Genomic DNA, 26703 nt, shown 5'->3' with positions numbered 1-26703 from the left:
TGCTAATCATCATCCTCGCACAAAGGAGTTCATCTTTCGAGCCAATTATAAATCGTGCAAAAGCTTACAAGCAGTACTACAAGATCTGAAACACACTTCTGATACATTATTGTCACTATGACATCACACCCTCGGCCGGAGAGCACACGACGCGTCAACGCCTGCCGCGACTCCCAACAGGCCTCCAATCGATCGCCTTTCCACCACCCCTCTGCACGCCCCTTAGCGGTCGCATGCAGGCTCCCAGCTCGGCTGCCCGGGTCTGGTCAGGGTCGTTGGCGGGGAGGTAATAGTACAACGGCAGGAGCGGGTGGCCGGACGAGTCCTATCATATGTAACGCGAAGTTAGCTTTTCTCGATCGCGCTTGTTGTTTCATGTTCCATGTGTTTGCTCACCTTGCCCTTCCGGTCCACTCGTCCAAACATCCCCTCTCCACGCAAGACATCCCCAATCCAACTAGCCCACGTCGAATCCGATCCCAATCTTCTCATGGACGGTTGTGACTGTAGATTCGTTATTATTGCAAATCGATGTCACAAGACGAAAAAATCAGTATCAGAAGTGAAGTGGAAACGTAATTCGATTCTAAGCGTAGAGGCGAACTCACGTCCAAGATCGTCTTGACCAGATCAAACGCGCCAATAGCGCTCACTCCCGAAAAGACCACGCTAGTAGCGACCAGAGCTTTCAGGTCCAAGTCTTTCGGCGGATGAGGGGTCGAGTCGGAATCCAGTTCGGTTGGTAGAGGCGCTATGGTCGTCTCCGTCGTTACAGCGGGTGCAGGGGCGGCAGTTTCTGAAGTAGCGGTGTCGGCAGTGTCGGATGAAGTCAGGGCCGTCGAAACGTCCACCTTCCTCTTCTTCACCTCCTTCACCTCCTCATTCTCGCCCGCTTCGATCAACTCCCTCTTCACCGCCTTGCTCTTTCCCCCCAAACCCTTGACGTGCGACAACGACTTCGCTTGCGACTTTTTCTTCTGCATCTCTCCTAATCGCCTGACGACCCCGACCGTCTCCTTTTGGCCCGGTTCGGCCTCGCCCTCGGATTCCGAATCCGAGGTCATCTGAGAATAGATCGAACGGGCCGGGGAGGAGGGCGGTTCGACGGTTGTCGTGATCTTCGCCGTCGTCGTTTCGATGGTTGTCGTCGGTATGACAGGTATGGGAGGCGTCGTGGTAGCGAGCTCGGGAGATAGAGGAAGTGGAGTGAGCGGAGTAGAAGGTTCAGGCAGGGTGATCGTCGTGTTCAGAGGGGTCTCGGGGATGGAAGAGGCTTCCTCGATCGTGACTGGGGCCGGGGTCTTTTCTACCTCCACCGTCACCGGTTCAGATGCCGGCGCAGGAGCGATGGTGACCACGGTCGGTTTGACAGTCTTCACTTCATCCGTCGCCTTCTTCATCTTCTTCTCTTCCTCCGCGTCTTTCGCCTTCTCCTTGACCTTCAAGACAGGCGTAGACTCCCTAGACCTGACGCTCGAAGCCGACGCAGGTCGGCTGATCATGACTTTGCGTACGACGACGTTCTTCCTGGACGGCGCGCCGAGGTCGAACCCAAAGAATCCTGATGATGACGAGGACGAGGACGAAGAGGCGGTGGGTTGTGCTGGGGCTGATCGACGGATGAAGGTCGAATTCGATGCAAAGGAGGTGGCAGGCTTAGATTCGAGACCAAGGGCAGAAGGAGCAAGAGCGGGGACGGCGAAATCCCTAGCTTTGACCGGCAAGACAGAGACGTCGATGGACTCGATCGGGGAGGTCGGCCGCGAGGCCACACTCTGAGCGTCCGACCGCATCTCGATCTGCTTTTCGTCTTCATCCTCGTCTTCCGGGAAAGCCGGCAGACTTTCCAGATCCATCGGCGGTGAACTGGGAGGGAGGTCGTTCAAGATCTCGTCCCTGCCCATCTTACCATCTTCGTCTGCGTCATCGTCACGCTGCCCGTTATCGCTCCCTATATCCGATACCACGCTCATCTCGACATCGCCCTCCTCCTCCTCTTCTCCGGGAAGGTCGAGTGAGGGCAACCTCCTAGGCGAAGAAGTCGGCGGCGAGAGGGGCGCTACCAACCCCAACCCCGAGCTAGGTTGGAACATCAACGGACCCGAGGAAACCCTCTGATCCTGACCCGAAGGAGCCTCCGGGGTATCTTCCCTCTCCTCATGATCAGGGTGCAGTCGAACGAATTGCGGCTGATCCGGATGAAGCCGCTTGAGCTCCAGGTTCCAGGGCCGGAGGACGTCTTCCGACTCGCTCTCCGTCTCATCATCGTCGTCTTCACCCGTATCCTCCGACCGGGTAGGCACTGCCCAGTGTACGATCGTCTTGCACGAGTACATGTCGATCTCGATGTCCACTACCAGTCCCCTTCCTCCCGTCGCTGTGGTGGGCGAACGGATGGTCACGACCCTGCCTGCCGTATACCTCTTCCCCAGTACGACGTGCTGCATCTGGTGATGATAAGGGATACCAGCGGTCCGAGCGCCGAGGATCCGGACCCGACATCCGTTCTGTCCCATCACGTGTACGAAAAGACAAGCCTGTAGAGAAGAAGAAGGAGAAGGGGTGACGAGAACGTGGTTCCGGGAAGTATGTTGAGCTTTCCTAGGAAGCGGCAAGAGACGTGTCGGGAGCGTCGAAATAGCTCTCGTCGATGAAGATCCGGTGGGGAGTTTGGAAGCTAGGTCGGAAGGGAAAGAGGTAGGGAGGGTTTTGCTTTCGACCATCTGGTTGGACGGTCCTGCCTCTTCAATCACGTGGAGCGTAGAGGGACTGAGAGAAGTCTTGCGGCTTCGCCCGAGGATGAGGTTGTGTGATCCGTCATAGTCCACAGCAAGGGTTACCAACGATACGGGTGCCGTTACCCCTCGTGCTTGTCCTGGCCGCATGAGAGCATAATCCTCCTTGAGCGGCGAGGTGGGCAAGACAGGCGAGGAAGACATGAGGGTCTCCATGGGTGTCGTCATCAGCCGGTACATGCTATCAGCATGAGACTGGTTCTGAGAGCTGGGAGCGGGTCGGAATTGAACTTTTCGAGGTTGCGTATAGTGAAGGTGCGCCTCGTCCTGCTCGGGGAGCTGGATATCGAGCTCCGAACTCGGTGGAGGGGTAAGGATCTCCCTGGCTTGTCGAGCTCGCATTTGTTCCTGCATGATGACATGCACCTTGTCCTTGTTCTTCGTCTTGCCGCCGAACGTCCTGAAGGTGTCGAGGTCCAGCCTCTGTTTCTTGATCATAACGGGTTTGCCGTGGGTCGGGGTGGTGATCGAGTTCTCCTTGTCCGAGGTGGATTCGCGAGCTCGTTTGTGAGACATCATGGTTGTCGAACCTTGCGTAGCGAGCAACTATGATCGTATCGAGTTGTCGTCTTGCTTGATGCTGTGATACCAAGAAGGTATAGAGATACTGGGACTGTCGATATCGCGATGTTCACCGACCTTCTCTCTGTGAACTCTCTCTGAAACGGGCTCCGTCGCGTCATCGCGTCGCGTAAGAGAGTCGCGCAAGAGAGAGAGACGCGTTGGAAGAAGATCACGTGATTAAGACTCGAGTTGAGCTCACGTGATCCGTGCAGAGCGGGATTATCGATAATCCCGCCTCGGACTTGCCTGGACAAGAATCATGTCCGCGCCTGTTTCCCGCGGAATCAAACTTGACCGATCCACCGGCGTTTCAAGTCTGAGAAGCTGGAGAAAGAGAGTCTCATGTAGCGGTCGAGCTTCTTTTGGAGCGCGAAGCTCAGCGTAAGAGGAAAAAGTCGAGGTAGTTATGGGCAGTCGTTCTTGACGCGTGCGTAATGAAAGGAGTGTGTGAGTGTATCGACAACTCTCTCAGCTCGGTAGCAGCGATAAGGCGATGGAAGGGTGAAGATGACCTTGGCGTTCTCAGGCTGTCATCGGCTATAAGAGCGAAGCGAACCTGCTTGTGCTTCCTGTATAGGGGGAAGATCCGTTCCGGTGAACGATCCTATACAATGCCCCCATTGCAGCGTGTCGATTTACTGCCTTTGAACGAAGTCGCTCATCCACCGTGCCATCGAACAACCAGACCAAGCGTTCCGAACCAGAACAGGCTGAGACATTCAACCGAGTGACGAACATGCCTCCCGAGACACTAAAATCTAGAGAAAGACCCTCGACGCCGCAACACTACAAAGAACACCCCGAGTTGCTGAAGAGCGTATTCGAATGGAGCCCCGCACGTACATCGACCCCAGTCGAGGAAGACGAGAGGGGTTCAGACGACAGCAGTCGACAACATGATGACCCGACGGTACCGACGAGATCTTTGAGGCGCATTACTAAGAAGATCCCTCAGCGAAAGCTAGATCCGATTGAGACTCGAACTGACACATTCGCTACATCTTCGGGACGGCACGAGAAAGCCAGTATCGAGTCCGATCTGGGGTTCCATACCATCCCCAACTCGATCGCGTCGTGCAAGGCCACCTCTACCTTCACCATATATAACGGTCCAGATCCCTTTATACAGACAGATGCATACCGGCAGCCGAGCACCGCTCCTTCTCATTCTGATTTAGCATTTGCAATCTCCTCCACCGGTCGACTCAGCGCAAAAGGCAGTATTCAGGCGAGAAGGAGAGGTAGGGGAAGATGAAAGGTCTGGTTTAAGGGCGTGTGATGAGGACCCAATCATTGTATTGTAAATTCAATTCTATGTTGTCGAAAGTATGCACATTTGCTTGTGATGAGTTCGGACGCCAAAGTTAGTGTACCCCACGTAACGTATTGCCTTGTCGGATATGGACGATCCCGTCAATCTTCCCGTTTTCAGCGCTCTCTTTATTACTCAAGCTAACGGTACGAGGTTCCGCCCGAAACTCCCTACAAGCGCGAGGATGAAACGGCCGCTTTCTTATGGTTGCGAGTTTTGCGGACGGTGTCAAGCTCCTGTTCGTTTCCAGCTACACTCATTGACGCCGTTCTTAGAGTTTGGTGATGTGCCGGAGCTGCGATCAGGACGCGGGTCAAGGGGGCCCTCGTTGGCGACATGGCTTGCTTGGTTCTTCACCACGCATAAGGGGCAGAGGTGGATCTGGTCCTGAATAGTGAAAGGAAGGCAAGTCAACATGCCGATATGAAGACATCCCTGATGGTCAAGTGCAATCAAGTGATGGTCAGTCAAATACGAACTTTATCGATCCGGGTCAATCAGAATTCTACTTCGTAGATCGAATTTACTCGATCAAATCCCTCGTGAAAATGAACCGTAGACCGAAGCTCAGCTCAAGAGAAGCAACTCGATTCGTTCCTAATGGCTCGACCGATCTCGACACCGCCTGGTATCCCTCCTGAGCCGGTATTGAGCAAAGAAGACATAGAACTCATGGGTTCTTATTCAAATATTAGCCCAGCCCCGGCCCCTTCTCATATTCCACCTAAGCCAAAATTCACCCGAGAAGAGTGGAAGCAGTTGAGGCGTGCAGTATTTGGGGATGGGCAGGAGAGTATGGCTATTTGCGAACAAGTCATGGTACCGTCTTCTGATGATGGCTTCGATCCCCCGCGCCCGCCTCCCCGCTTCGGCTGGTCCGACGGTTCGATGAAGTCCGCCACCGACACAGCAAAACAAGATCGAACTGTCCAGGTCGCCGGCGAGATCGAGTCGTACAAAGAGCTCGCGAGCTCTCAGCGTTCTTGGGGGCAGAGTATCTTCTGCGTTATGTTTGATGCAGTTGGTACACCGGTTGGGTCCCCTCATGATGACGAGGGGCAGATTCTTGCAAAGTCGGGCCAAGAGGTATTGTTTGGAGATGGAGACTCTTTTGGCCGGCATGATGGAATAAAGCGGAGTTGATACAAGTAAGGTGATGTCAGTGCAACCAAGTAAAGGGATTGCAGCCCAGAAGTTCAAGTTGTTGCAGCCTTATATATTTAGTGACTTGCAATTCCAGCTGCTCAGCGGGGTGTAATCTTGTTCTTCCCAATGATATAATTGTCGATCTGCGTTCCAGACTTGCCATTGTTCTTGAGCACACAATAAGGTTTCGAAGTGCGGCGTTCTTGTTGCGATCAGCGGCTCGGCGAAGCCATGACGATCCACCTCAAAGGACTGCCTCGAGTCTGCCTCGGCCTTGCTCATCATTGTGGAGAGGTCTGAAGGAGGGCGGAGGGAGGGAGAAGCTTGAGGCGGTCGAGAAGGTCCCCTGGCGTCGACCCCGACACGACCACCGAAATCGACATCCGTATCGGCCTCTGCCCACGATAGCATTTGGCATTGGCAGCACATTGCGAGCGGGAGTGGCTCAATGACGTCGTCTTGTAGGGACAACCCTGTGAGAACAAGTGCCGCGCTGTCCTGACTAATCCGTCGGGTCTTGTATGTATATTTCGCCATGTTGAGGCTCGTATATAGTATATCAGCCCTTCCGCAGCTTACGCCGTGCGTTTCTAGGGTGTTGAACAATCTGGCAAGACATGCAGACGGCATGGGCGCTCTGGTTCGACGAGCTCAAGCGTCGCGGAGTTGATTTTAGAAATCTGATCGTGCACATACTCATAAATCGTAATTACAATATTGTTACAAGCAATTACCGTCCTGATACAACCGAGAACTGGCTTTGCCACATCCGAACTCAAGAGAAGCCGCGATTGCCCAATCATTGCGCCTGGGCAATTTGGGTCTTGACAGACCAGTCAACCTGCTCGATTTCAACAGTCTGAGTGTGACTCTTCTCGTCCCCCTCGTACTTGGATATCGAGATGTCATAAGAACCTCCGTCCACCTTGAACGACTTCTCGGAGGAGATCCACCGGGCGAGGGGATCCAACCGACACTGAACGGTCACGCTCTCGCTCTCTCCCTGTTCGAGGTAGGTGGTCCTGGCGAACCCGAGGAGGACGCGTTGGTGATCTCCTGAAGACGGGGAGGTCTTCCCTCCGTAGACCTGGATGACGTCGGAGCTCTTGTGTTTACCTTGGTTCTTGACAGTTACTTGGACTTCGAAAAACCTCTCCTTGAGAGAAGGAAGTTTCGAAGCGTTGTCAAGCTGGACGTTTCCGTATCCAAGTCCGAACCCGAACGGGTAAGCCGGTCGGACTTGCCTCTGCTGTCCCAGCCGGTAACCCCAGAACCTATCGTACTTGACCTTGGTGGCGTTCATATTAATGTCCACGATATCGAGTTCCGATTCCACGAAACCATAGGCTAGCCTTCCTGCGGGCTCGGCCTGGCCGAACAGAACTTCCCTCAGGGCGTTCCCGAACTGGCAGCCGGCATAACCGGTATGCAAAATCGCTGCCGCTTGTTGTCGCACAGTCTTGGGCAGAACGACAGGCCCAGCGCTCTCAATCCCAAGAATCATCTTGGATCCGGCATGCTCGGCAACGACGTTGATCAAGGCCTCGTCCGACCGTTTGAGACGGAGACTCTGTCGATCTCCACCCGGTAGACCGCCTTTGAATGCGCCGTAGACAGCCAAAGCCTTGTCCAAGACGTAAGTGAACGCCTTGGCCACAAGATAATGGGGAAAGACGAAGGGAAACACTGTACTGAGCAACGCGGGCTCGAATGTGCTGACATACTCGCCCTCTTCGATCCCGGTATATCCAACGAGAACAAAGACCGCATCGACGTCCTTGTCCCTACAAGCCTTTTCCACCTGGGCTAGGTCCGAGCCGTCAAGGTAAATCACCTCGACGCCGTCTTGCTTCTTGAGACCATCCAATGGGGTGACGACGGTAGGATCGAGTAAGTTGGATGATCCCCTATCTCCGGTCTGATCAGAGACGGCGAGTTCCCCGACGACGAGGATCCGTTTGACCTTCTCGCTTCTGAGGGGCAAGATTTGATCACCGCCTTGCGAAGCCGCGTTCTTCAGGAGGACCATGCCCTCCGCAGCGACCCGCTTGGCCAACTCTCTGTGCTCCTCGCACCCCGCCACAGCCTCTGCCGGCTTCTCCGTTCCTCCGATCCTCATGTGCAGTTTCAATTGGGCCCTCAACAACCGCTTGACAATTCTATCGACGTGTTCCCACTCGGCCTTTCCGTCCCTCAGCGCTTTAGCCAAGTGGAAGGCCCTGACGCTCTGAATCGGCATCTCCACGTCCAATCCCGCTGCGACGGACTTCGAAGCGTCTCTAGTCCCCCAAAGCCAGTCCGAGGTGATGATGACGTCTTCGTAACCCCAGGTATCCCTGACAACCCCGTTCAAGAGGTTCTTGTTGTCCCCACACCATTCGCCGTTGCACGAGTTGTAGGCGCTCATGATACTCTCACAACCCCCTTCTTCCAACGTCTGCCTGAAATGCGGGAGGTAACATTCATGCAAGACGTCTTCCGCGCATTCGACATCCGCGCTGAACCTCATGTTCTCCATAGAGTTCAACGCAAAGTGCTTGACGCAAGCCATGGCGTTCTTCGAAACACCCTTGGAGAGCGCCGCACCGAATGAACCTACGAGGAGAGGATCCTCCCCGTAAGATTCTTGCAAGCGGCCCCATTTGGGGTTGGGAGCCAAGTTGACACAGACCCCGCCAAAGTAGTTGCCGCCCAGGGCCCGGAGCTCTTTGCCGATGGCGAGTCCCTATATCATCATGAATGGTATGAAGCATCGAGCGTCGCCAATAGGTCAGTTTCGATCCATAGTCCCGTCCGACAGGACTACGACTGCATCTGGCCATCTGGGACACTCACCACTTCTTCTTCCAAACCGGGGTTAAAGGTCGCCGCACGAGAAGAGGAGACAGGAAACGCCGTCCCCTTTCCTCCCAACAGGATCCCCCTGGGTCCATCGGAAAACTTGATCCCAGGGATCCCCAGTCTCTCGACTACTCCGGCATCCTGAGTGGTATGGCAGTATCCGATGGTGGCCATCTTGATAGCAAAGTCTTTGGCCCCATCGTCCCCGTCGAGCATCCAGAGCTTTTCGTCATCGCGGAGTTGAGAGAAGATGGCATCGGCAGCTTGCGAGATGGTGGTCGAGCCTGAGGTTAAGGCATCCAGTTGAGTTTGGAACAGCGGAGGCATGGTGGTCGAAGACTTGGTATGTATTTAATCGAGGGTCCAGCGGGAATGTATCTCGACTCGGGCCGTGTCGCTCGATGCAGGTGTTTGGGATGAAGGTCGACGAGGGAATGTATCCTGTTCCAATCTTGACCATCATCTTCTCTATATATGCTCATCTTGGCCACCACCAACACATATCGATGGGGAATTGTTCGGGAGGTTGGCAAACCAACTTGCAACTAACCCTACCGACCTTCACCATGTACGTCGGCCTGCGTTGCATATCGCATGATTATCGGCGATCGGAGGGCAGATGAGGAATTGAGGAAACGGTGCTTTCGGGCGCCGGATGAATGATGAATCAGCACTGCACATGCACTTGTTCACTATCGGATACAAACTTTAATGTTGAAGTAGGACTGGTCCATTGGGAGGGCGAGCTCTTCCCGATCAATTGATCAGTGCTACGGCGACCCGAGTTCGATCCACACCGAGTCGAGCTTTTTTGCCTTGGCTTCCCGGTCGTCGGCCGGCATAGCAACCGTCCGATACGCCGACACAGGCGACTCCTCGGTCCAGCTCGTACAACCATCAACGTGCATCATGGCGATCATGGCATGGAATCAACCAAGCTCTAGGCTATCGTATTATTCACTAGATCACTTCCCTAAGCTGGTCTAGTATCAAGCTCACACATCGTAATATGAGCGTTCCTCGTACGAGACGGCCGAGATGTCAGAACTGCCTGTCCATAGGTGTGAGCCATGGGTCTTCGTCTGGCGTCTGGTAACTACCTGTCTCCGTTGCACGGGAGACCTCTGATATGTTTCTTCACCATCCGCACCCTGTGTCCTTGCCAGATCGACTGCAACGTGTCTTCATCTGCATGTACGGGACCGTCAGATTCGACTTCCACCTCGAGGTCGAGAACGACATCGATACCTCAAAGGGAAGACAGCCGTTCTGCGACCTGTGATCGCTGTGGACGCCTAGGATTACCTTGTAGATGGCCTCCAAAACGTCCGGGTCGTCCGCCAGGCCGGTCGAAGGTAGTGCCAGGATCTAAGTGAGCAGATGGTCGAAAGCTGTACCTGGACAGCTTTTACAGCATTCAGATTCCTTCGTCAGGCCATTGTAGTACAGCTGACATCCCTCCCTCTGATCACGACAGTCACACTCACAGTCGTAGGCGTGATGCCGTGTCGGGACCTCGAAACACCACGACGATAGAAGACGGCTCGGCCTCCGGGTCTACCGATGTTACCAAGGACGGACAAGGAATCGTGCGAAACTCATACTCCGCCTCGACAGAAGCATTAGCAGCGGCATCAAGCTCAAGGGTCAACCCGGCAAACTCAGAACTACTACCTAGTCAGCCTCGTCTGTCCAATGGTACGCTATTCAACAATGCTGTACTCGATGAAGGAGGTGCGTTCGACCTGCAGAGAGACATGGACGTGGATGGCGATGGAAGGAGTGGAGGCAATGATATTATTGCTTATGGGAATCTGGGCCGGGGAACCACGACTAGTACCACCACCAACTACCGATCGACGACAGATAGCCTCAACAGTAAGGACATAGTTGACTCCAACCCAACACATTCCAAGACAACAAGGACGTCAGAACCACCAATGGCCCGAATCCCAGCTGGAATCGATGTAGCGGACCTCTTGGAGCCATCAATACCGGGAAATCACCAGACCGGTCAAACATATCGACACCCGCAGACATCATCGCAGGCTCAGTCATTCTTACAAGCACGAAAATCGTTCTCCTCGATCTCGGGAAATGGTGAGATGCGAACTGATGATCCCGTAGGACTGGGGATCCTGAGCTGGGCAGAAGCAGCCGACTTATTTGCTATGTACGTAAAGATGAACTACTAACCATTCCATCCTCGTGGTGTTTGGGATATGTTCCTAAGCTAAACGGTCGTATCGGAATGCCAGATTCTACCAGAGGTTGAACCCTTTGATAGCGCTACTGGATGCCGATCGTAAGTGACCAAAGCGATCCGTGCAGTCCATTAATCTACAACGACTGATTGTCATAATGAATTCAGTACACACTCTTGCATCGGTCCAGCAACAATCGGCTCCGTTGACGACCGCCATCCTCTACGCCAGCTCTCGATTCTGGTCTCCCTCGAAAGCTGCTCCCTGTTTTCAACACTTGCAGACCCTCATCGCCCGTTCGATCATAGAGGGCGCCTTCGATATAAAGCTGGTTCAAGCTATCATGATCAGTACCTTTTGGAGGGATCCGGGAGATAGATCGGCTTGGGTCAAGACGGGCTTGGCTATCAGGATCGCTCAGCAGTTGCATTTGCATTTGTCATTGGGCGAACGAGGGGCGGCGGACGAACTCGAGGCGAGGCTGTTGTTAGTGAGTTCAAGCGTGCTTGTGATCTTGAGGACGAGCCGGAAATTCCACCTATCATCATAGCACACACTGATCAGCTTGTGAATAATCGCACTTTCAACAGGATAGACAGAGGACCTGGATATGTGAGTTTCAGCCCCTGACAGCGATTGAGACGCTTGTGAAGCGTTGTACTCCACTAACTCTGCGTAACTTCTGAGCCGTTTTATAGGTCTCGTGTGTAAGAAAATTGCTATTCTGGGCGGCGATGGGTCTTCCGTCTTGCTTATTAATACATTCGCGACCGGATTCGTATAGGTTATGATAGACAGTAGGTCGACCATGGTTGCAAATGAACCACGGGCCTGCATTCAGCTTGATCCATCCTGAATGCACATTTGTCTTGAATCTGTTGAGGATAGATTTAGGCAAGTCTCGATTATCGAAACTCTAAGCCTGAGTCAACTGAATTGGACATGATTTCTTTCAGTTGGTTGTTCGAACTGCCCGTCGCTATCGAAGACGATCACGCCGCCATCGCGCGAGAATGGCTCGAGGTCCTTCCTGAATACCATACCCCGGAAGACACGCATCTCGCCTGCACCTTGAGGCAAGTGATCTCTTGTACCCGGCAAATCAGACCGGGGTCTCGACAGCTAACACGACTTGAGCATTCATCCGACTACTAGCCTTGCACAAGCGGCAAACCTGTTGGCCATATCTACGCATTACCAGAACGGCGCGTCCGATATCGTTGATGCGGCATCAGCCATTTCACTACGTTCCGCTGAGAGGCATGTGCTATCACATCGGCACGCCTGGTTCAGTCAGCCGAGCCGATTGACAGTCACGTCGCAACTGGACATTCGACTCGTCTCTGAGTTTGTGCACGTTTACATCAAAGCGAGACAGTCACAGCAAAACTACACGTCAGACATCGCATGGAGCGAATTCATCATGGCTGTCTCCAGGATGGTGGAAGCCATGACCGAGGCAGCCGATGCCGGTCTAATATGGTTATGGTTCGATGCGAACATCGCAACGTTTCCTCCAATAGGATTGCGACTGTACAAAGTGAGCGATCGAGATAGGCTTGTCATCGGAGTCGAACTGCGTCGAACTGATGACCTCACGTTGCTTCCACTTGTCCAGTATGCGACTGAATTTGGCGGACAGGAAGATCTCGTGATTCAACTACTGGGACAGATACATCACAATTGTCGCAACGTAGAGGGTCTAGGCGGATCGCCATCATGTACCTTGGTTGGCAAGTTCTTCGGAAGGCTTGTCGAGGCCATGAGAAGTCGAACGCAAGCGGAGGGTCGGATAGAGACAGACACCGGCTTGAACGGTCCTCCGTTCGATTGGACTCTGACGCAATTCGTGGGTCTTTAACGATCGACTGCGATACGACATATGGGTGATGGCGCTCATCTGCCTTGAATTTCGCATGATCCAGTTTGAGGCCTATAGCTGGAACGACGCTGACCTTGATCGGTTGGTGAATGACGACGAGTTCTGGTCCAGTCTAGGCTCATAGCAAGCAGGCTTCAGTCGGAGCGAACGGCATAATGATGTAGCGATAGCAAGCCCGCGTGATCCAACCAGGGATGCCATTCATGTTGAATGTCATTCCGGCCGTTACGTATGAATCGATTGTCTCAAGTCCGTCCGATTGGATGCGATGAATGGGTTGATGCAGCGATTCTGCTTCCGGAACGCTCTTCCAAACCACTTGCTGCGGTGGTACATCGATCAATCTCGGGAAAGTCCGGATCCGCGCTCCCCGAAACCAAGGGATTCTTGGCGACGATGTAGTGGTCAGGCCGGTCGCTGGACCTGCGGTTCATGCTACAGAAACTGCGTAGTACCACGCTTGATCAATCGGGCGCCAATCCGAGTACGATCACAACGGAGGTTGAACGAAAACCCTGTACAACGTCCAAGAGGAGATCTTCTCCAAGAGACATTAGGGATTTGAAGGTTACGGAAAGGCGCCCGATCAATCTTCTTTACGTGCGGTCGACGTACAAATTATAAACGATCATGCATGGAGGTCACGCGCACAGTGACCGCCAAGTAACAAAGACCGATCCGGCGTTGTATGTTCACGCAGTCGACCTCTATTTCAACATCACTACATCCTGCCTTCTCTCTCTACACTCCAAAGCAAGAGCTGAGCCCAACTCTTTTCAGCTCGGTGCCGACCGATAGACCGAAAGGAGCCCCGCCCTCTTTGAGCGTATGTTCCCGCATGTACGAACAGGTCCTCATCTCGATCAAGGCAAGCTATAAAGCACGACTTTATCGATTCAGGATTACCGAGTACCGCTGCCGACAGATGCGACTGACCACTCAACAACGATACCCTAGTGCCGTGCATCACCATGGCTTCGACACAACAGCAACCCCCACCCGCCGCAGTGTCGTCCTTCATTGAAGACAACGAGAAGGAGGTCGACTCTGAACACGTCGAGAACGTCGCCCGGTCGGACCGCGCCATTGTCCCCGAACATGAAAACTACTCCATCCCCAAGACCACCCGCGTCTTCTGGAAATGTACCCTTTTCGCGGTGGGGATGAGCCTCGCTGCCGCATTCGAATGTTTCGCCCTGATCGTACCCAACTCGATCGTCGCCAACCAGGGTTTCATCCGAGATTTCGGTCGGGTGTATGGACCCGATGGCGTTCCCATCGCCATGAAACCGTCGGACCTTTCCAATTGGAACTTGGCCGTTTCTCTTGGAGGAGTTGTCGGTCTGCCGATCGGCGGGTTCCTCAGCGATCGGTTTGGACGCAAGGTGGTCTTGATGGCATGCACCGCCAATCTCACCCTAGCCGTGATCTTGAGCGTGACGATCAGGCCTTCCTTCGGCGGATGGTTGGCGCGAGCCCTGGTCTCTGGTCTCAGTCAGGGATTACTTCAATCTTCGTTGATCCCATACTTGTCCGAAATCGCGCCCAACAAGATTCGAGGCATGTACCTCTCTATGTATAGCTTCTTCTGGGGACTCGGGATCCTGGTTGGGAGCATCGCTCTATACGTCTCCGAGCAGATCGATCCGGACAACTGGAAAGGCCCCTTTTACGCTCAATTCGTATTTTTGGGCATGTTCATACCAGCCTTGGTATTCGCGCCGGAGACTCCATGGTTCCTGGCCAGGAAGGGTCAGGAGGCCAAGGCCAAACGTGCCCTGAGGACGCTTTACGGCAACGTCTCCACCTACGACGTTAATCGAGAGTATCTCGTCATCGTTGCTGCCATCGAGGCCGAGAAACCAGTGCAGCCGGATGGAACAAACAAGGCGCGACCAGAATGGCGCCAATACCTCGACTGTTTCAAGGGAACCAACTTGCGCCGAACGCTCATTGGCGCCATGCCGATCGTCGCTCAGGCTTTCGCCGGCGTCATGCTCTTTTACGGCTATACCGTCTACTTTTTCGAGCAAGCAGGTTACCCCAAGCCGTTCGAAGCCAACCTCATATTTGGTTTCTGCCAATTGGCCGGCGTGGGCGTCTCCTTTTTCGCCCTCGACTATTTCGGCCGTCGACCGATGCTCATCTTCGGTACTGGGTTCTGTGCGATCTGCTGTTGGGCGCTTGGTGGCATCGCCTTTATGGAAACTCCCCCCGGTGCTGCTATGGCCGCCCTCGCGTGCCTCTGGGTCTTCGTCTATTCGACCTCGCTGGGCCCCCTCGGTTACAACTATGTCGGCGAGGTTCCTACTCAGCGTCTCAAATCCAAGACGGCCGCCATCGCATTCACCTGCAACGTAGGCAGCAACCTCATGTTTTCGTATCTCGCTCCATATATGCTCAGCCCGCTCGAATGGGGTTGGGGGCTCAAAGTCGGTGAGTGCCGGTGCTTTTCCGCTTGCCCGGTCGACCACTCTGAGCTGACAGGCGGTGTCGACGCCAGGTCTCTTGTTCGGGCCTACTTGCACGATCGCCTTCATCTTGGTGGCGCTCTTTGCTGTCGAGGTGAGTTTGACACGTCCACGGTAATCAAATCCTGTCTGGCTGAAATAGCGCTTTGCATCCGCAGACCAAAGGTCGATCGATCGCCGATCTAGACGAGATGTTTGCCGCTCGTCTCAAGCCTTGGCACTTTGCCAAATATCAGACCAAGGCACAGCAGGAGAGCGCCGAGAACGATGCCGCCTCCGATCAGCGATCCCAGCTTCGATGAGCGGCAGACCGTCTGTATGGACGCCGCCCACTCTCGGATTGCGGTCCGGGAGAGAGCTCCCTTGCCTGGGTCTGCCCTCGAGGTACTCTTGTTTGTTCGCGAAGTTTGTGATCCGGCGGCCAGTGTCGAATTGCCCGATCTCTTGTCGGATTTTTGTAAGGAATCTTTAGCCGTTGGCCTCGTTTTGTACTCCTTTCGCTTCGAAGATGTATATGGTTATGCAAAGACGGTTCTTTCACAGCCCAGATAGAAAGATTTTCCAAGCCCGTGGCACAGAATAGAGCGCGATCCGCCGACCAAGTGAACGATGGAGGGTAGGGTAGGATAGGGTGATCACGATTATACCGGCGAGAGTCAAAGGCCAGCCAGATGGACACTCGAGCGTTTGGGTAGATGCATGTTCAGCGTCATAGATATGTCGTTGCCGTTAGGTGTCCCAAGGCAAATTGTCGTAAAGGGTCCTGTTCGAGATCCGTCGTACTGCAGAAACGTGTAGTCGGGTCAGCCATCCCGGAAATTCCCGCCTACTTGGCTGGACGGCCTGGCTCACATAAAAATGTTGTCTCGTCCTCCAACCGCCCCATACCCCTTCACCGGGTCACAGCTACACCTCGACCAAGAACCCCTGTACGATCAACCTCTCCACATCCCCCCTCCTGACCATATACCGACTTCCCTTCCTAAACTCGACCTGCCCCATCTCTGTCCATACCACCCCGCAATCCTTGACGACCTGTACGTCGACGTAGAGTTCCCCTGGAGGCGAAGATATGGACGAGGAAAGGTCGAGGGTTGACAGAAAGGGGGTCTTGTAGGAGAGGATGAGGTCGTTGTAGCTGAGGAGGAAATCGAGTTCGTGGGGGGAGAGACGGGAACGGAGGTCGAGGGTGTTGTCCCCATGCGGGGTGGTCGTCGTCGGTCCCGCCTGTCCATTCGAGTTCGAATTGTTGTTGCCGTTATTGTTGTTGTTGCTGCTACCTTCGTCCAACGAACTCGCCCCTCGATCGCTGGCGAGCAGATGTGCTACCCCACCCCCAGCTTCCCAATACATCCCCTTGACCCCATCAACTCGTCCAGCGAGATAGGCCATCAGACACCTCTTGTTCCTCCTCGCCGCCAGATGATGCACCGTCAACCCAGCTACGACCCCCAAGTTTTCCGGCGAATTGAGTTCTTCACGCGTGTAGGACGAGGTGGTGGATTGGATGTGCGAGTCGAGTTGACGTGTCTCGAGGCAGATTTGGCGGATGAGCGGGTCAGAGTATTTGGGGAGGGTCGAGGTGAGGGCGGAGCGGCGGGATTCGAGGACGAGTTGGAGAGCGTCGTCGCCGTACATCGTAGTGAACCGATATGGTGTTGTACTCGCGTATAGGCTTGGATTTCAGCGTGGATTTCTTTTGCAGGTCGAATTGCGAACTGCGAGTTGATCAATCAACTTCGACATCATCATCGATCCTAGCGATCCTACGACTGAAAGCGACGTGTATATCGGAAGTAATTCCTCAATGACGGCATGCAGCAGCTATTTTACTTCCGGTCGATCGCATCCTCCCCGCGATGCGCTCGTTCCGCAATTCCGCACTGCTGGCTGCTGGCTGCTTGCTGCTGCTGTTTGATTGGGTTGAGATTACAACAGTACCGCATCTCGAAAGTCAAAAGTCGAACGAGGTTGGCAGAGTGGATAGTTCGAGGTCGTTCCCCTGACATCGCACAGTAGGATACACCGCATGTAACTCCTGCGCTCAACAGGGTGGACTTGATGGCCCGATACCTCGACCAACGACCCCACGAGCGCCTAGATATCCCTCTGACCCGAACCCGAAACACCCCCTCGCGTATCGCGTCGCTCGTTCCAAATACGAGATGATGATTGGCAGAAAGCGCGACGCCCTTGTCCTCATGCCGTCATTCTCTCGTCACCAGCTCGTGACTTTTTCGCCCGAAAAACAATTCCCTCCTCCTGCTCTCCTCCTCGCTGCTCGCTCTCTCCACGTACCCCCACCCACCTCCTCAGACCTCGCTTGCAAGCAACCTCCTCCTCCTCGCCGACGAGTCACACCCACCGCATCACTCCACCCGCACCTGCACACACCCTCTCACCCGAATCTCGTTCTCTATATCAACCTCACCCTACCACCACCAACTCACCCGACACAACTCCCATATTCCCCACTTTCCTCCTTCTTTCCTCAAACCAAAACTACCACTCAAGATGTCTCTCCGAACTTCCACCTCCCGAGCTCTCAAGCAGGCTTTGCAGTCGACCACCCAGAAGAGGTCGTTCTCCCTCGTCGCCAAGGCCGGCGTCGCCGCTGCTGCCAGGCCTCAGGTCGTCAGGCCCGTCATCAACGTGAGTGAAACCAGCAGAGCCAGGTTCGGTCTGGAAGATCAAGGAAGTTGAGCTGATTTTTTCGGGTATGCTTGATTTTCCGGGTGTGCATGGAATGGCGATCGTGGATCATCGTCTCGTCTCGATCCTCTGTTCCTCTCCATTGCCTGCTCTCTCGCTTTCCTCTCTTTCCTATTTCCCTCTTTTCTCTCTCTCTCTCCTGACGATACCCACTTTCACCTCTTTCTGCCCTCAAAATTCATTGACGCAAACTCGCAGTCCACCCGAGGAATCAAGTCGCTCGACTTTGCCGGTACCAAGGAGACCGTCTACGAGCGAGCCGACTGGCCCACTGAGAAGTTGACCGAGTGAGTAGCCGACTTTTCCTTGCCCTATCATCCTCGAATGGCTTGTCCAGCACAAGCCGAAGGTGGTCTTGAGAGAGTTAGGGGCGCAAATGGAGTCGTGACGTAGGTGAAGAGGACGGCTGGCTGATCACCTTACGCTCCGCTCGCCCGCAGGTACTTCAAGAATGACACCCTCGCCATGATCGGTTACGGTTCCCAGGGCCACGGCCAGTCCCTCAACGCCCGTGACAACGGCTTGAAGGTCATCGTCGGTGTCCGAAAGGGCGGTGAATCCTGGAAGCAGGCCCAGGAGGACGGTTGGGTCGAGGGAGAGACCTTGTTCTCCATCGAGGAGGCCATCGGACGAGGAACGATCATCATGAACTTGTTGAGCGATGCCGCTCAGAGTCAGACTTGGAACGAGATCAAGCCTTTGATCACCAAGGACAAGACCTTGTACTTTGCTCACGGATTCTCGGTCGTCTTCAAGGAGGACGTGAGTCGAAGCGCCCAACTCTACATCACATGAGGTCGTCTGAGCTGACTGAACTCTCACTTGACAACCCAAACTCGATCTCGACCTACAGACCGGTGTCGTTCCCCCCACCGACGTCGACGTCATCCTCGTCGCCCCCAAGGGATCCGGCCGAACCGTCCGATCCCTCTTCCTCGAGGGACGAGGAATCAACTCGTCCATCGCCGTCTTCCAGGACGTTACCGGCAAGGCCAAGGAGAAGGCCGTCGCCCTCGGTATCGCCGTCGGATCCGGGTGAGCCGACTTTTCTTGCTGCGGGCCGTTTGCTTCCGCGCGCGAAAGGATGTCGGGCTGATCTGGAGATGGTGTTGTTGTTGTTGTTTTCGCATTTTAGATACTGCTACGAGACCACCTTCGAGAAGGAGTGAGTGCGAGCAAAAGGCTGTATGTCTGGCTTTTAACCGTAAACAGCGAGCTGATGGGGATTTTGCTGCGAATCGCAGGGTCTACTCCGACCTTTACGGTGAACGAGGAGTCTTGATGGGAGGTATCCAGGGAATGTTCTTGGCTCAGTACCAGGTCCTCAGGGAGAACGGACATTCGCCGTCCGAGGCTTTCAACGAGACCGTCGAGGAGGCTACCCAGTCGTAAGTTTGAGTACAAATCGGCGAGCTCGACCGTGTACTGACCCCCTGCCAATCTCCATCCATAGCCTCTTCCCCTTGATCGGCAAGTACGGTATGGACTACATGTACAACGCCTGTTCCACCACCGCCCGACGAGGAGCTCTCGACTGGGCCCCCAAGTTCTACGAGGCCAACTTGCCCGTCTTCAAGTCGCTCTACGAGAACGTCAAGAACGGAAACGAGACCCGACGATCGCTCTCGTTCAACGGACAGAAGGACTACCGTGAAAAGTTCGCCGAGGAGACCGCCGAGATTGACGCTCAGGAGATCTGGAGGGCCGGAAAGACCGGTAAGTCACGAAGATGGCTATTTTCTATATCATGTTCCGCCCCGACTGACCTTAATCCATGTTCGCCCTTGCGCCCATAGTCCGAAGGCTCCGACCCGACTACAAGGAGGAGCTCTAAACGGTTCTGCTTTGACCGTCCAGACTCGCCTTGCCTCGCACCAAAAAGGATGGAAATGGGTCGGAACTTGTTGACAACGACCCCTCGCCCTCTTCTTCGTGTTTCCCTAGCCGTGTGGTAGTTTTTCTCACTTGTCTTGCTTTTTTCGGGCACATGACTATATATCTGCATTACGATCGTCGATTCGAATTTTCACGAATTGTGTGGATCCCGGTCTTTGTAAGAGATTTGCTAAACCTGTCGTTCCGGCTGAGCATGAACGTACCTGTAGAGGTGTCCTGGCAGTTTCCGTGCCGCATCTCATACTTCCCAGCGATCTGGAGATGAATGCATCGCCCTTGGCAGCGACCTTGTCACCCATCATCCTCTGAAACGTATGAAACGCCAGATCTCCAACGCGTCAACCCGCATATCACGTGAAATCGCATACTCACCGACCCCCTCACATCAACCTGGCCATAACATCATCATCATATCATCGACGTTTAGTGCGGTCTGCAAGTACCTACTCATAGGAAGATATCGTATCAACGGCTACAACAGCAAATAGCGAGTAGCATCATGTGTAAGCATAGACTGGGCCCGATTCCCATGTCAGTCGAACCCGGTTGACATCGTACCTCTGGCAACGTACAACAGCTTTCAACTTTGGTGGAAACACTGGTAAGCTCAAGGACTTGGCCTCATCAACCCGATCTCGACACGGAGTCCAGAAAACTGATTCAATTTGTACACCTGAACTCTCCTAGGAAACAACGCGGCAGGTGGTCAAGCACCTGCGGGCGGCCTGTTCGGAGGAGCGGCTCCTGCGAGCGGTATGTGATGGTAGTTCTAATGTGGTATCAACAGATTCAAAGCTAAGCGAGTGTCATCCCTGTCTCTGCTTGAATCGTCGATTTATAGGAACCGGAGGTAAGCATACTCTACGAGGTGACAAGGACGTTGGGCTTTACCTGACAATATTCTCGATCGTGAAACCGCCTAGGCTTCTCCTTTGGAAACACCAACACCAGTACCACCGCACCCTCGACCTCGACCCCTCAAACTAAACCTACCTTTAGCTTTGGTGGAGCTGCAACTACGGGAAGCACAACCCCTTCAACAAACCCTCCCGCTGGTAACACCACATCTACCACGTCATCTGGCTTGTTCGGGGGAGCTGCCCCAGCTTCGACGGGGACGTTCGGCGGGTTCTCCGGGTTCGGAGCTCAGGCGTCGAGTGGGGCTGGGAGTGCACCGGCGGCAGGAGCGGCGAAACCGCCTCTCTTTGGTGGATTCGGGAGCTCGACCCCGACTTCTCAACCCCCAGCTGCTGCTGCTGCACCGGGAAAGAGTCTCTTTGGTGCGCCAGCGGCCGGGTCGACCACCCCTGCTCCTTCTGGTGGACTGTTTGGAACAGGTGCAGCTGGGGGAGGACTCTTCGGTGCCAAACCGGCTACTACCGCTCCTTCTACCGGTCTCTTTGGCGCTCAACCTGCAGGAAGCTCGACCCCTGCCACTGCCTCTGCTCAACCGACCAGCAACTTGTTCGGAGCCCCTGCCAAACCCGGTCTCTTTGGCTCGACCCCTGCTTCTACCACTCCTGCTGCTGCTCCGGCTACCACTACCAACACCACCACTGCTCCTGCACCTACTGGAGGTCTGTTTGGGGCTTCTAGTGGGAAACGAGGAGCTGAGGACGATGGGAACCCTGCGGGTTCGAAAGCTGGAGCTCCTGGTGGAGGACTCTTTGGTGGATTCGGAGGGGCGGGGACTTTCGGAGCTCAAGCACAGACACAAGCACCGAAAGAAGCCTCGGCACCGGCTGCGGCTCCAGCTCCGACCTTTGGAGGATTCGGGAAACCTGCCGAGCCGGCGACCAGGCGAGTCAGGGCGCATCGTAGCGCCAAGTCTGTGTTATCGGGATGCTGATCAGGTCTTTCTCCAAATCTGGGTGTTCAGTTCGACTCCTGCGGCTGCTCCCGCTGCTCCTGCTGGTACGGGAGGATTCAGCTTCGGTAACTCCGCTGCCAATTCAGGTTCTACCACGTGAGTGCCTCATTTTTTCTCTTTACCTTACATCGTTCGTATCACTGAAAGATTGTAAAACTTGTGATCGACATAGCCCTGCCTCGAAACCTCCCGCTGCTGGTAGCCTCTTCGGAAACCTAGGTCAACCTGCGGCCGCTCCTGCTGCGGCTCCCGCTACCTCGGCCCCAGCTCCTGCTCCTGCGGCTCCTGCTGGAGGTCTTTTCTCATTCGGAGCCAAACCCGCTGAACCCGCTGGTACTGACAAGGACAAATCGGCGGCTCCTGCTCCTGCTGCCCCCACGGCCCCCGCTGCTGGCGGTTTCTCGTTCGGAGCCAAGCAGACTGCCCCTGCTGCAGCGTGAGTCATAGACGCGGATGTGGAGATTGAGACTGTCTCAACTGTGTCGCTGAACTCACATTCCCTCCAGCGCGCCTGCTCCCGCAGCGGACAAACCGGCCGCTCCGGCCGCTTCCACCAACCTCTTTGCTGGATTTGGTGCTTCCGCCCAGAAAGACCAAGCTGCTCCCGCCGCACCGGCGTAAGTCAGGTACCATCTTCGAGCTTGTGATGTGTAGCTAATCGCGAATCGCCCATACAGTGCCGAGAAGAAGGACGCTGGAGACAAGCCTGCTGCTCCTGCTACTTCTTCCCTCTTTGGTGGGTTTGGTGCACCTGCCGGAGCTGCTCCTGCTGCAAGCAAGCCTGCCGCTCCTGCCTCTTCCTTGTTTGGTGGTGCGCCATCAACGTCGACCTCGACCGCGACCGCTCCTCCTCCTAAACCTTCAGCAGGATCTTCCAATTTGAACCCGAACAACCAAGCCACCAAGACGGTCGCTCTCGGTGAACAAGCACCTTCGTTCGTCAAGGGCAAGACGTTCAACGAGATTGTGGAACGATTCGAGCAGGAGTTGGGTACCCAAGTCAAGACGTTCAAGGACCAGGCTGCGGAAGTAAGAGAGTGGGATCTAGTTCTGATGCAGAATGCTTCGAGCGTGAGTCCATGACACATAAATCTCACTCTCGGTTATGCTCGTGCTAAATGTGACCTGTTTTCCTATACAGATCGCCGGTCTGTACTCGGACATGCAACAGGCGGAGACCGAACGAGCCAACATTCGTGCTACCCTGGACGCCGTCGAGGCTCGACAAGCCGTGTTGTTGGGTCAGGTTGACGAGTATGAGCGAGTTGCCAACGATACCATGCAAACCATGAACCAGACCCCTGCCCGACCAGCCGATCAACAGCGGGCGGAAATGTAAGCTGCAGCGCAACGCGGGTCGATTCTGCTGTTTGACTCATGACTTCCCCCTTATTTGCAGGACTCGTTTGGCTTCCCGCTTGAACGACCAGCTTTACGACCTTTCTACCAACTTGTCGACGATGATTGGGGAGATGAACACGCTCACTGGGAAGTCGTCGACAGATCAGCTCTCTTTGGAGGGTACAGACGCGCTGGCTTCGGTGACTCAGATCTTGAGCGCGCACGTCTCGTCGCTTGGCTGGATCAACGAGAACACCGAAGGCCTAACCGGAAAGGTTGCCGAATTGGAGAAGCGGGTCAATGGTCAATCTTTGGGTCAATCCACCGGGCCCAGACAGAACCTGAGGGCTTCTCGTCGATGATCTTGATATGGAACCCGTATTGTAACGACTGGCATTATGATTGTAGATTTGTACGATAGAGCTAATGCATATATGACAGACTGAAGGCTAGATGTGTCTAGGCGAGAAGTCGTAAAAATTGACCAGGAGATATTCATACCAATGCCAGGAGATGAGATACAGATTGGGAGATTAGTGCTTTCCGCAGTCGATGGGAGCTCGATCGGAACACCTGTAAGGGCAAACAGAATCAGCCCTCGATTTCACTTCTCTCGGATGAAACCAGCGAAACTGACTTGACATGGACGAAGACTGCAGATATAAGGGGAATGGGTTAGCAGTGGCACTTGAACGATGGATGGTTGGCGTGAGCCTGACGTACCGTGACAGTCATCGCACTCCATCGCAGGACGTCGACCTGTATAAGGTCCTTGTCAGCTGAACTCCTGAGCATGTTGAGGAATTGTTCAATGTGCTCACCGATCTTGACCCCGCAGGCGTGACACTTGGATTCATTTCTAGGAAAGGTAGATGAGCCATGACCGAAAATAGCAAACGCGCTCGAAACGACTGGTGAAGCGCAAGGATCAGGCCATACGCTTTATCAATGTGATCCTCTCGGAGACTCACTCCCTGGTTGCTTCATGAACCCGGGCTTGGTGTAAGTCTTCCCAACCATTGAGAACCTATACACAAATATACATCAGCGTGTTGAATCGCGCTAGAATGACGAACGGGCTTAGCTGACCTATGCGTTGCAGGCAGGATCTGCGTTTGAGGCGGCGATTCTGGCTCGTCGACGCTCATGTGTCCAGAAGATCTTTCCTGCTTGTGGGTGACCTGCCAGTGCTCATCTTCGAGTCGCGAAGGAATCTCGGATTGCGTTTGAGCCGGTTCTTGTACCTGTTGCTGTGGGAGGGAAGACGGGACTCCTCGATGATCGGTGGCCTTGAGAGTAATGACAGAGGAGCTCGTCGCGGCTGGCCCTTGATGAAGACTACTGGGATAGCTTCCGGGAATCTTGGTCACTACGATATCAGAATGAGGAATGAGATCAGCTAGCTCTCGCGATGTCCCGTCCAGGCTTACCCGGCGGATTGTTGAAGAGGTCCATCACGGTTTGCTTCTCGGCATGAGGCTCGTCCCACCTGGCAGTACGCCAAGTCGTCGTCGCTCGCCCACCGTGCTCAACCTTGATCGAGCCCTCCATCATCTTCGCCACTTCCTCCTCCTCGGTATCGTATTCAAACTCGTTCTGGTGCTCCTTGGCATCTTGAAAGTGTTCCGCTTCTTCCGCCACGCTTCCCTCGCGCTTGTCAAAGAAGCTAGCCAGACCTCGAGCACCAGCGGGGTGGCCGGTCCTTCCTCGACCCTTGACGATCTTGATACTTCCGACGTGCTCTCCCTTACCGAACGTCAGCCTGCTGAGGATCTCGATCTCCATCTTGCGCAACCTTTCCAGCACCTGAGGCATGGCTGGTCGGTCTTCCGGTCGTACTTCAACGCAATGCATGATCAAGTTGATGAAATCGGGAGGACAGCCGTGCGAAGCAAGCCTCTCGACCTCGCCGCGATCGAGAGAGAAAGAAGGCGGGAACCGCTGCAAAGTGTCAAGAAAACCGTCGTGTAAGTACGGTATCTCGAAGCGTAGTTTGACGGGACACTGACAGTGAAAATCTCTTTCTTGGCATGTACCAGCCGTCTCGAAGCGATCTCGGCAAACTATCAGTCGTAGCTATAAGCACCCATATCTGTCGCGAAGATCCACGAAAGGCTGAGCACTCACGATGATTCCCAGAGAAAACACGTCGGTCCTCTCGTCAAAGTCTAAGCCCATCAAAATCTCAGGGCTCATATAACCCTGCACAGACAGGCGGCATGCACCATCAGCTTCGTTTCTGAGGCCATCTTACGGTCGCTCACATCCGTTCCGCAGTAAGACATCCTCTTCATCTCATCATCGTTTCTGGCAGCAATCTATTTCATCACAATAGTCGTGGCCAGCAATGCGTGTCATCAGTATCGGGGTCCGTCGGACGGAGATATCGGCTGAACCCACCCGAGCGAATCCGAAATCGGTAACCTTGACCCGGTCGTTCGAAGTGATCAACAAGTTCTCTCCCTTCAGATCCCTATGAATACACTGCGAACCATCCCGTCACAAGCCATCATTATCAACCATTTCCTCGCCAGGGTGACGGTCAAGCCGAAGTAGCAGGAATGATGCTCACCTTTCTCGCATGGAGATAAGCTACGGCTCGAGCGATATCCGTAGCGAAACTGATCCTCAGTCTCCAGGGAAACGGCCGGTTGTTCTCTTGGATGAACGAGCGGAGGTTTCCCGAGGGGATGTACTCTGAGCAGATCTATCGAGGTGAAGATCGAGCGAAGATGATTTGTTGTAGATGTCAGCCTTCTTGGACCGTCGTAAATGACGAGACGAAGCAACTGCTGGACTCACAAAGGTCCTCCCGCCGTGAACAGGTTCATGAGCGAGTCCCAGGAAAAGCACGATGTTCGGATGCCGACATTCTCTCATGAGGAGATGTTCTCTCATGAAATACTTGTTCCTGTGCGAGCCGAAGAGCATATCGAAGCCCCGACAAGATCAGGTCAGCGATCTCATTTCGGTCGCACCACCGGATATGCTCGATGAAATAGGAGTCTACTCACGCATCGTAGTCCTTTCGAGGTAAGATCTCCTTGATAGCGATATCCAAGCCCAGGTACGTCCCTGTTCCCTCCGACCCCGGTCGCAGATCAGCTCATCAGCCCTCATGCGAGCGCCTATACACAAGAGAGATGCTGCTGTAACAGTCTCACCTTTGTAGACTTGGCCGAAACTCCCAGCTCCCAATACTTCGCCCCAGACGATATCCTCATACTATATCATACGCACCAGGACAGGATGAAGTGAGGATCAGCCGGAGGTTGAAAGCTGTACGAGGTGTGGTCAAATGGTGAAGCTTACGGGGATGACCTGATCGTGGCAAGGACAGGCATGACGATTAGCGACCGTAAACGAATCCCGGGGTAATGAGTAAACAAAAACTCACTTCGAAATCCATGGTATCTCTGCTCTACTCTATAGATGGTCGTTATGTATGTATGATCGACTGATTCGTATTCCGTTTGCACACAGCGTGTAGGGATCCGACTGATAGACCAGCGTGCCAGCGTCACTAGTCGAATCCGACCGACTCTGTTCGTGTGATTATATCCCGGTTGTCACTTGAAAGAAGAGGCGAAAGTTTCCCGATGCGAACGTGTATACCTGTCGAACGTCGTAGCCAGCAGAACGCAGGCTGACCGGCAGTAAGTCGATCGG

The 26703-nt window shown here is 54.3% G+C and overlaps 9 protein-coding genes across 9 annotated transcripts; 5 read left to right on the top strand and 4 right to left on the bottom strand.

Moving 5' to 3' along the window:
• Nucleotides 1-34: 34 nt before the first annotated feature.
• HD553DRAFT_312945 (uncharacterized protein) lies at nt 35-3380 on the bottom strand. The gene is made up of 3 exons (XM_046180163.1): nt 609-3380; nt 397-504; nt 35-325 (listed from the first exon to the last, which is right to left on the bottom strand). The coding sequence occupies exons 1-3, from the start codon at nt 3312-3314 to the stop codon at nt 155-157; spliced, it is 2985 nt and encodes a 994-aa protein (XP_046036074.1). The 5' UTR covers nt 3315-3380; the 3' UTR covers nt 35-154.
• A 715-nt stretch (nt 3381-4095) lies between these two features.
• On the top strand, nt 4096-5814 carry HD553DRAFT_324559 (uncharacterized protein; the record flags this gene model as incomplete). The annotated part of the gene is made up of 2 exons (XM_046181503.1): nt 4096-4600; nt 5231-5814. 2 exons carry the CDS (start codon nt 4096-4098, stop codon nt 5812-5814), a joined length of 1089 nt encoding a protein of 362 aa, XP_046036073.1.
• A 673-nt stretch (nt 5815-6487) lies between these two features.
• Nucleotides 6488-9208, bottom strand: HD553DRAFT_312944 (glycoside hydrolase superfamily). Its single transcript, XM_046180162.1, has 2 exons — nt 8653-9208; nt 6488-8542 (listed from the first exon to the last, which is right to left on the bottom strand). Exons 1-2 carry the CDS (start codon nt 8983-8985, stop codon nt 6617-6619), a joined length of 2259 nt encoding a protein of 752 aa, XP_046036072.1. The 5' UTR covers nt 8986-9208; the 3' UTR covers nt 6488-6616.
• A 234-nt stretch (nt 9209-9442) lies between these two features.
• Nucleotides 9443-12868, top strand: HD553DRAFT_50855 (uncharacterized protein). The gene is made up of 10 exons (XM_046184280.1): nt 9443-10030; nt 10136-10831; nt 10917-10963; nt 11030-11352; nt 11453-11474; nt 11561-11569; nt 11647-11659; nt 11819-11938; nt 12018-12402; nt 12481-12868. The coding sequence occupies exons 1-10, from the start codon at nt 9729-9731 to the stop codon at nt 12721-12723; spliced, it is 2160 nt and encodes a 719-aa protein (XP_046036071.1). The 5' UTR covers nt 9443-9728; the 3' UTR covers nt 12724-12868.
• A 644-nt stretch (nt 12869-13512) lies between these two features.
• On the top strand, nt 13513-15694 carry HD553DRAFT_50821 (uncharacterized protein). The gene is made up of 3 exons (XM_046184279.1): nt 13513-15180; nt 15248-15309; nt 15374-15694. The coding sequence occupies exons 1-3, from the start codon at nt 13716-13718 to the stop codon at nt 15515-15517; spliced, it is 1671 nt and encodes a 556-aa protein (XP_046036070.1). The 5' UTR covers nt 13513-13715; the 3' UTR covers nt 15518-15694.
• Nucleotides 15695-15726: 32 nt separating this feature from the next.
• HD553DRAFT_50812 (uncharacterized protein) lies at nt 15727-17020 on the bottom strand. The gene is made up of 2 exons (XM_046184278.1): nt 16068-17020; nt 15727-15997 (listed from the first exon to the last, which is right to left on the bottom strand). The coding sequence occupies exon 1, from the start codon at nt 16851-16853 to the stop codon at nt 16122-16124; it is 732 nt and encodes a 243-aa protein (XP_046036069.1). The 5' UTR covers nt 16854-17020; the 3' UTR covers nt 15727-15997; nt 16068-16121.
• Nucleotides 17021-17520: 500 nt separating this feature from the next.
• Nucleotides 17521-20105, top strand: HD553DRAFT_285501 (ketol-acid reductoisomerase). Its single transcript, XM_046178234.1, has 8 exons — nt 17521-17867; nt 18126-18214; nt 18368-18689; nt 18781-18962; nt 19063-19092; nt 19172-19315; nt 19381-19643; nt 19724-20105. Exons 1-8 carry the CDS (start codon nt 17730-17732, stop codon nt 19759-19761), a joined length of 1206 nt encoding a protein of 401 aa, XP_046036068.1. The 5' UTR covers nt 17521-17729; the 3' UTR covers nt 19762-20105.
• A 157-nt stretch (nt 20106-20262) lies between these two features.
• Nucleotides 20263-23680, top strand: HD553DRAFT_50715 (Nsp1-like C-terminal region-domain-containing protein). The gene is made up of 11 exons (XM_046184277.1): nt 20263-20326; nt 20401-20424; nt 20511-20576; nt 20665-20673; nt 20747-21623; nt 21703-21789; nt 21866-22129; nt 22200-22310; nt 22371-22764; nt 22835-23028; nt 23093-23680. The coding sequence occupies exons 1-11, from the start codon at nt 20323-20325 to the stop codon at nt 23394-23396; spliced, it is 2334 nt and encodes a 777-aa protein (XP_046036067.1). The 5' UTR covers nt 20263-20322; the 3' UTR covers nt 23397-23680.
• Nucleotides 23568-26443, bottom strand: HD553DRAFT_342914 (kinase-like protein; the record flags this gene model as incomplete). The annotated part of the gene is made up of 17 exons (XM_046182810.1): nt 23568-23607; nt 23672-23687; nt 23758-23793; nt 23856-23945; nt 24006-24061; nt 24124-24403; nt 24465-24975; nt 25044-25097; nt 25162-25236; nt 25299-25352; nt 25435-25518; nt 25607-25741; nt 25837-25945; nt 26049-26109; nt 26199-26259; nt 26347-26355; nt 26432-26443. The coding sequence occupies 17 exons, from the start codon at nt 26441-26443 to the stop codon at nt 23568-23570; spliced, it is 1683 nt and encodes a 560-aa protein (XP_046036066.1).
• Between the last annotated feature and the right edge of the window lie 260 nt (nt 26444-26703).

The sequence above is a fragment of the Filobasidium floriforme genome (assembly GCF_021052385.1).
Source record: "Filobasidium floriforme strain CBS 6241 chromosome Unknown HD553scaffold_13, whole genome shotgun sequence".
NCBI classification, from domain to species: domain Eukaryota; kingdom Fungi; phylum Basidiomycota; class Tremellomycetes; order Filobasidiales; family Filobasidiaceae; genus Filobasidium; species Filobasidium floriforme.
Note: the sequence above shows the minus strand (reverse complement) of the source record. Positions and strands in the feature narration are given on the sequence as shown.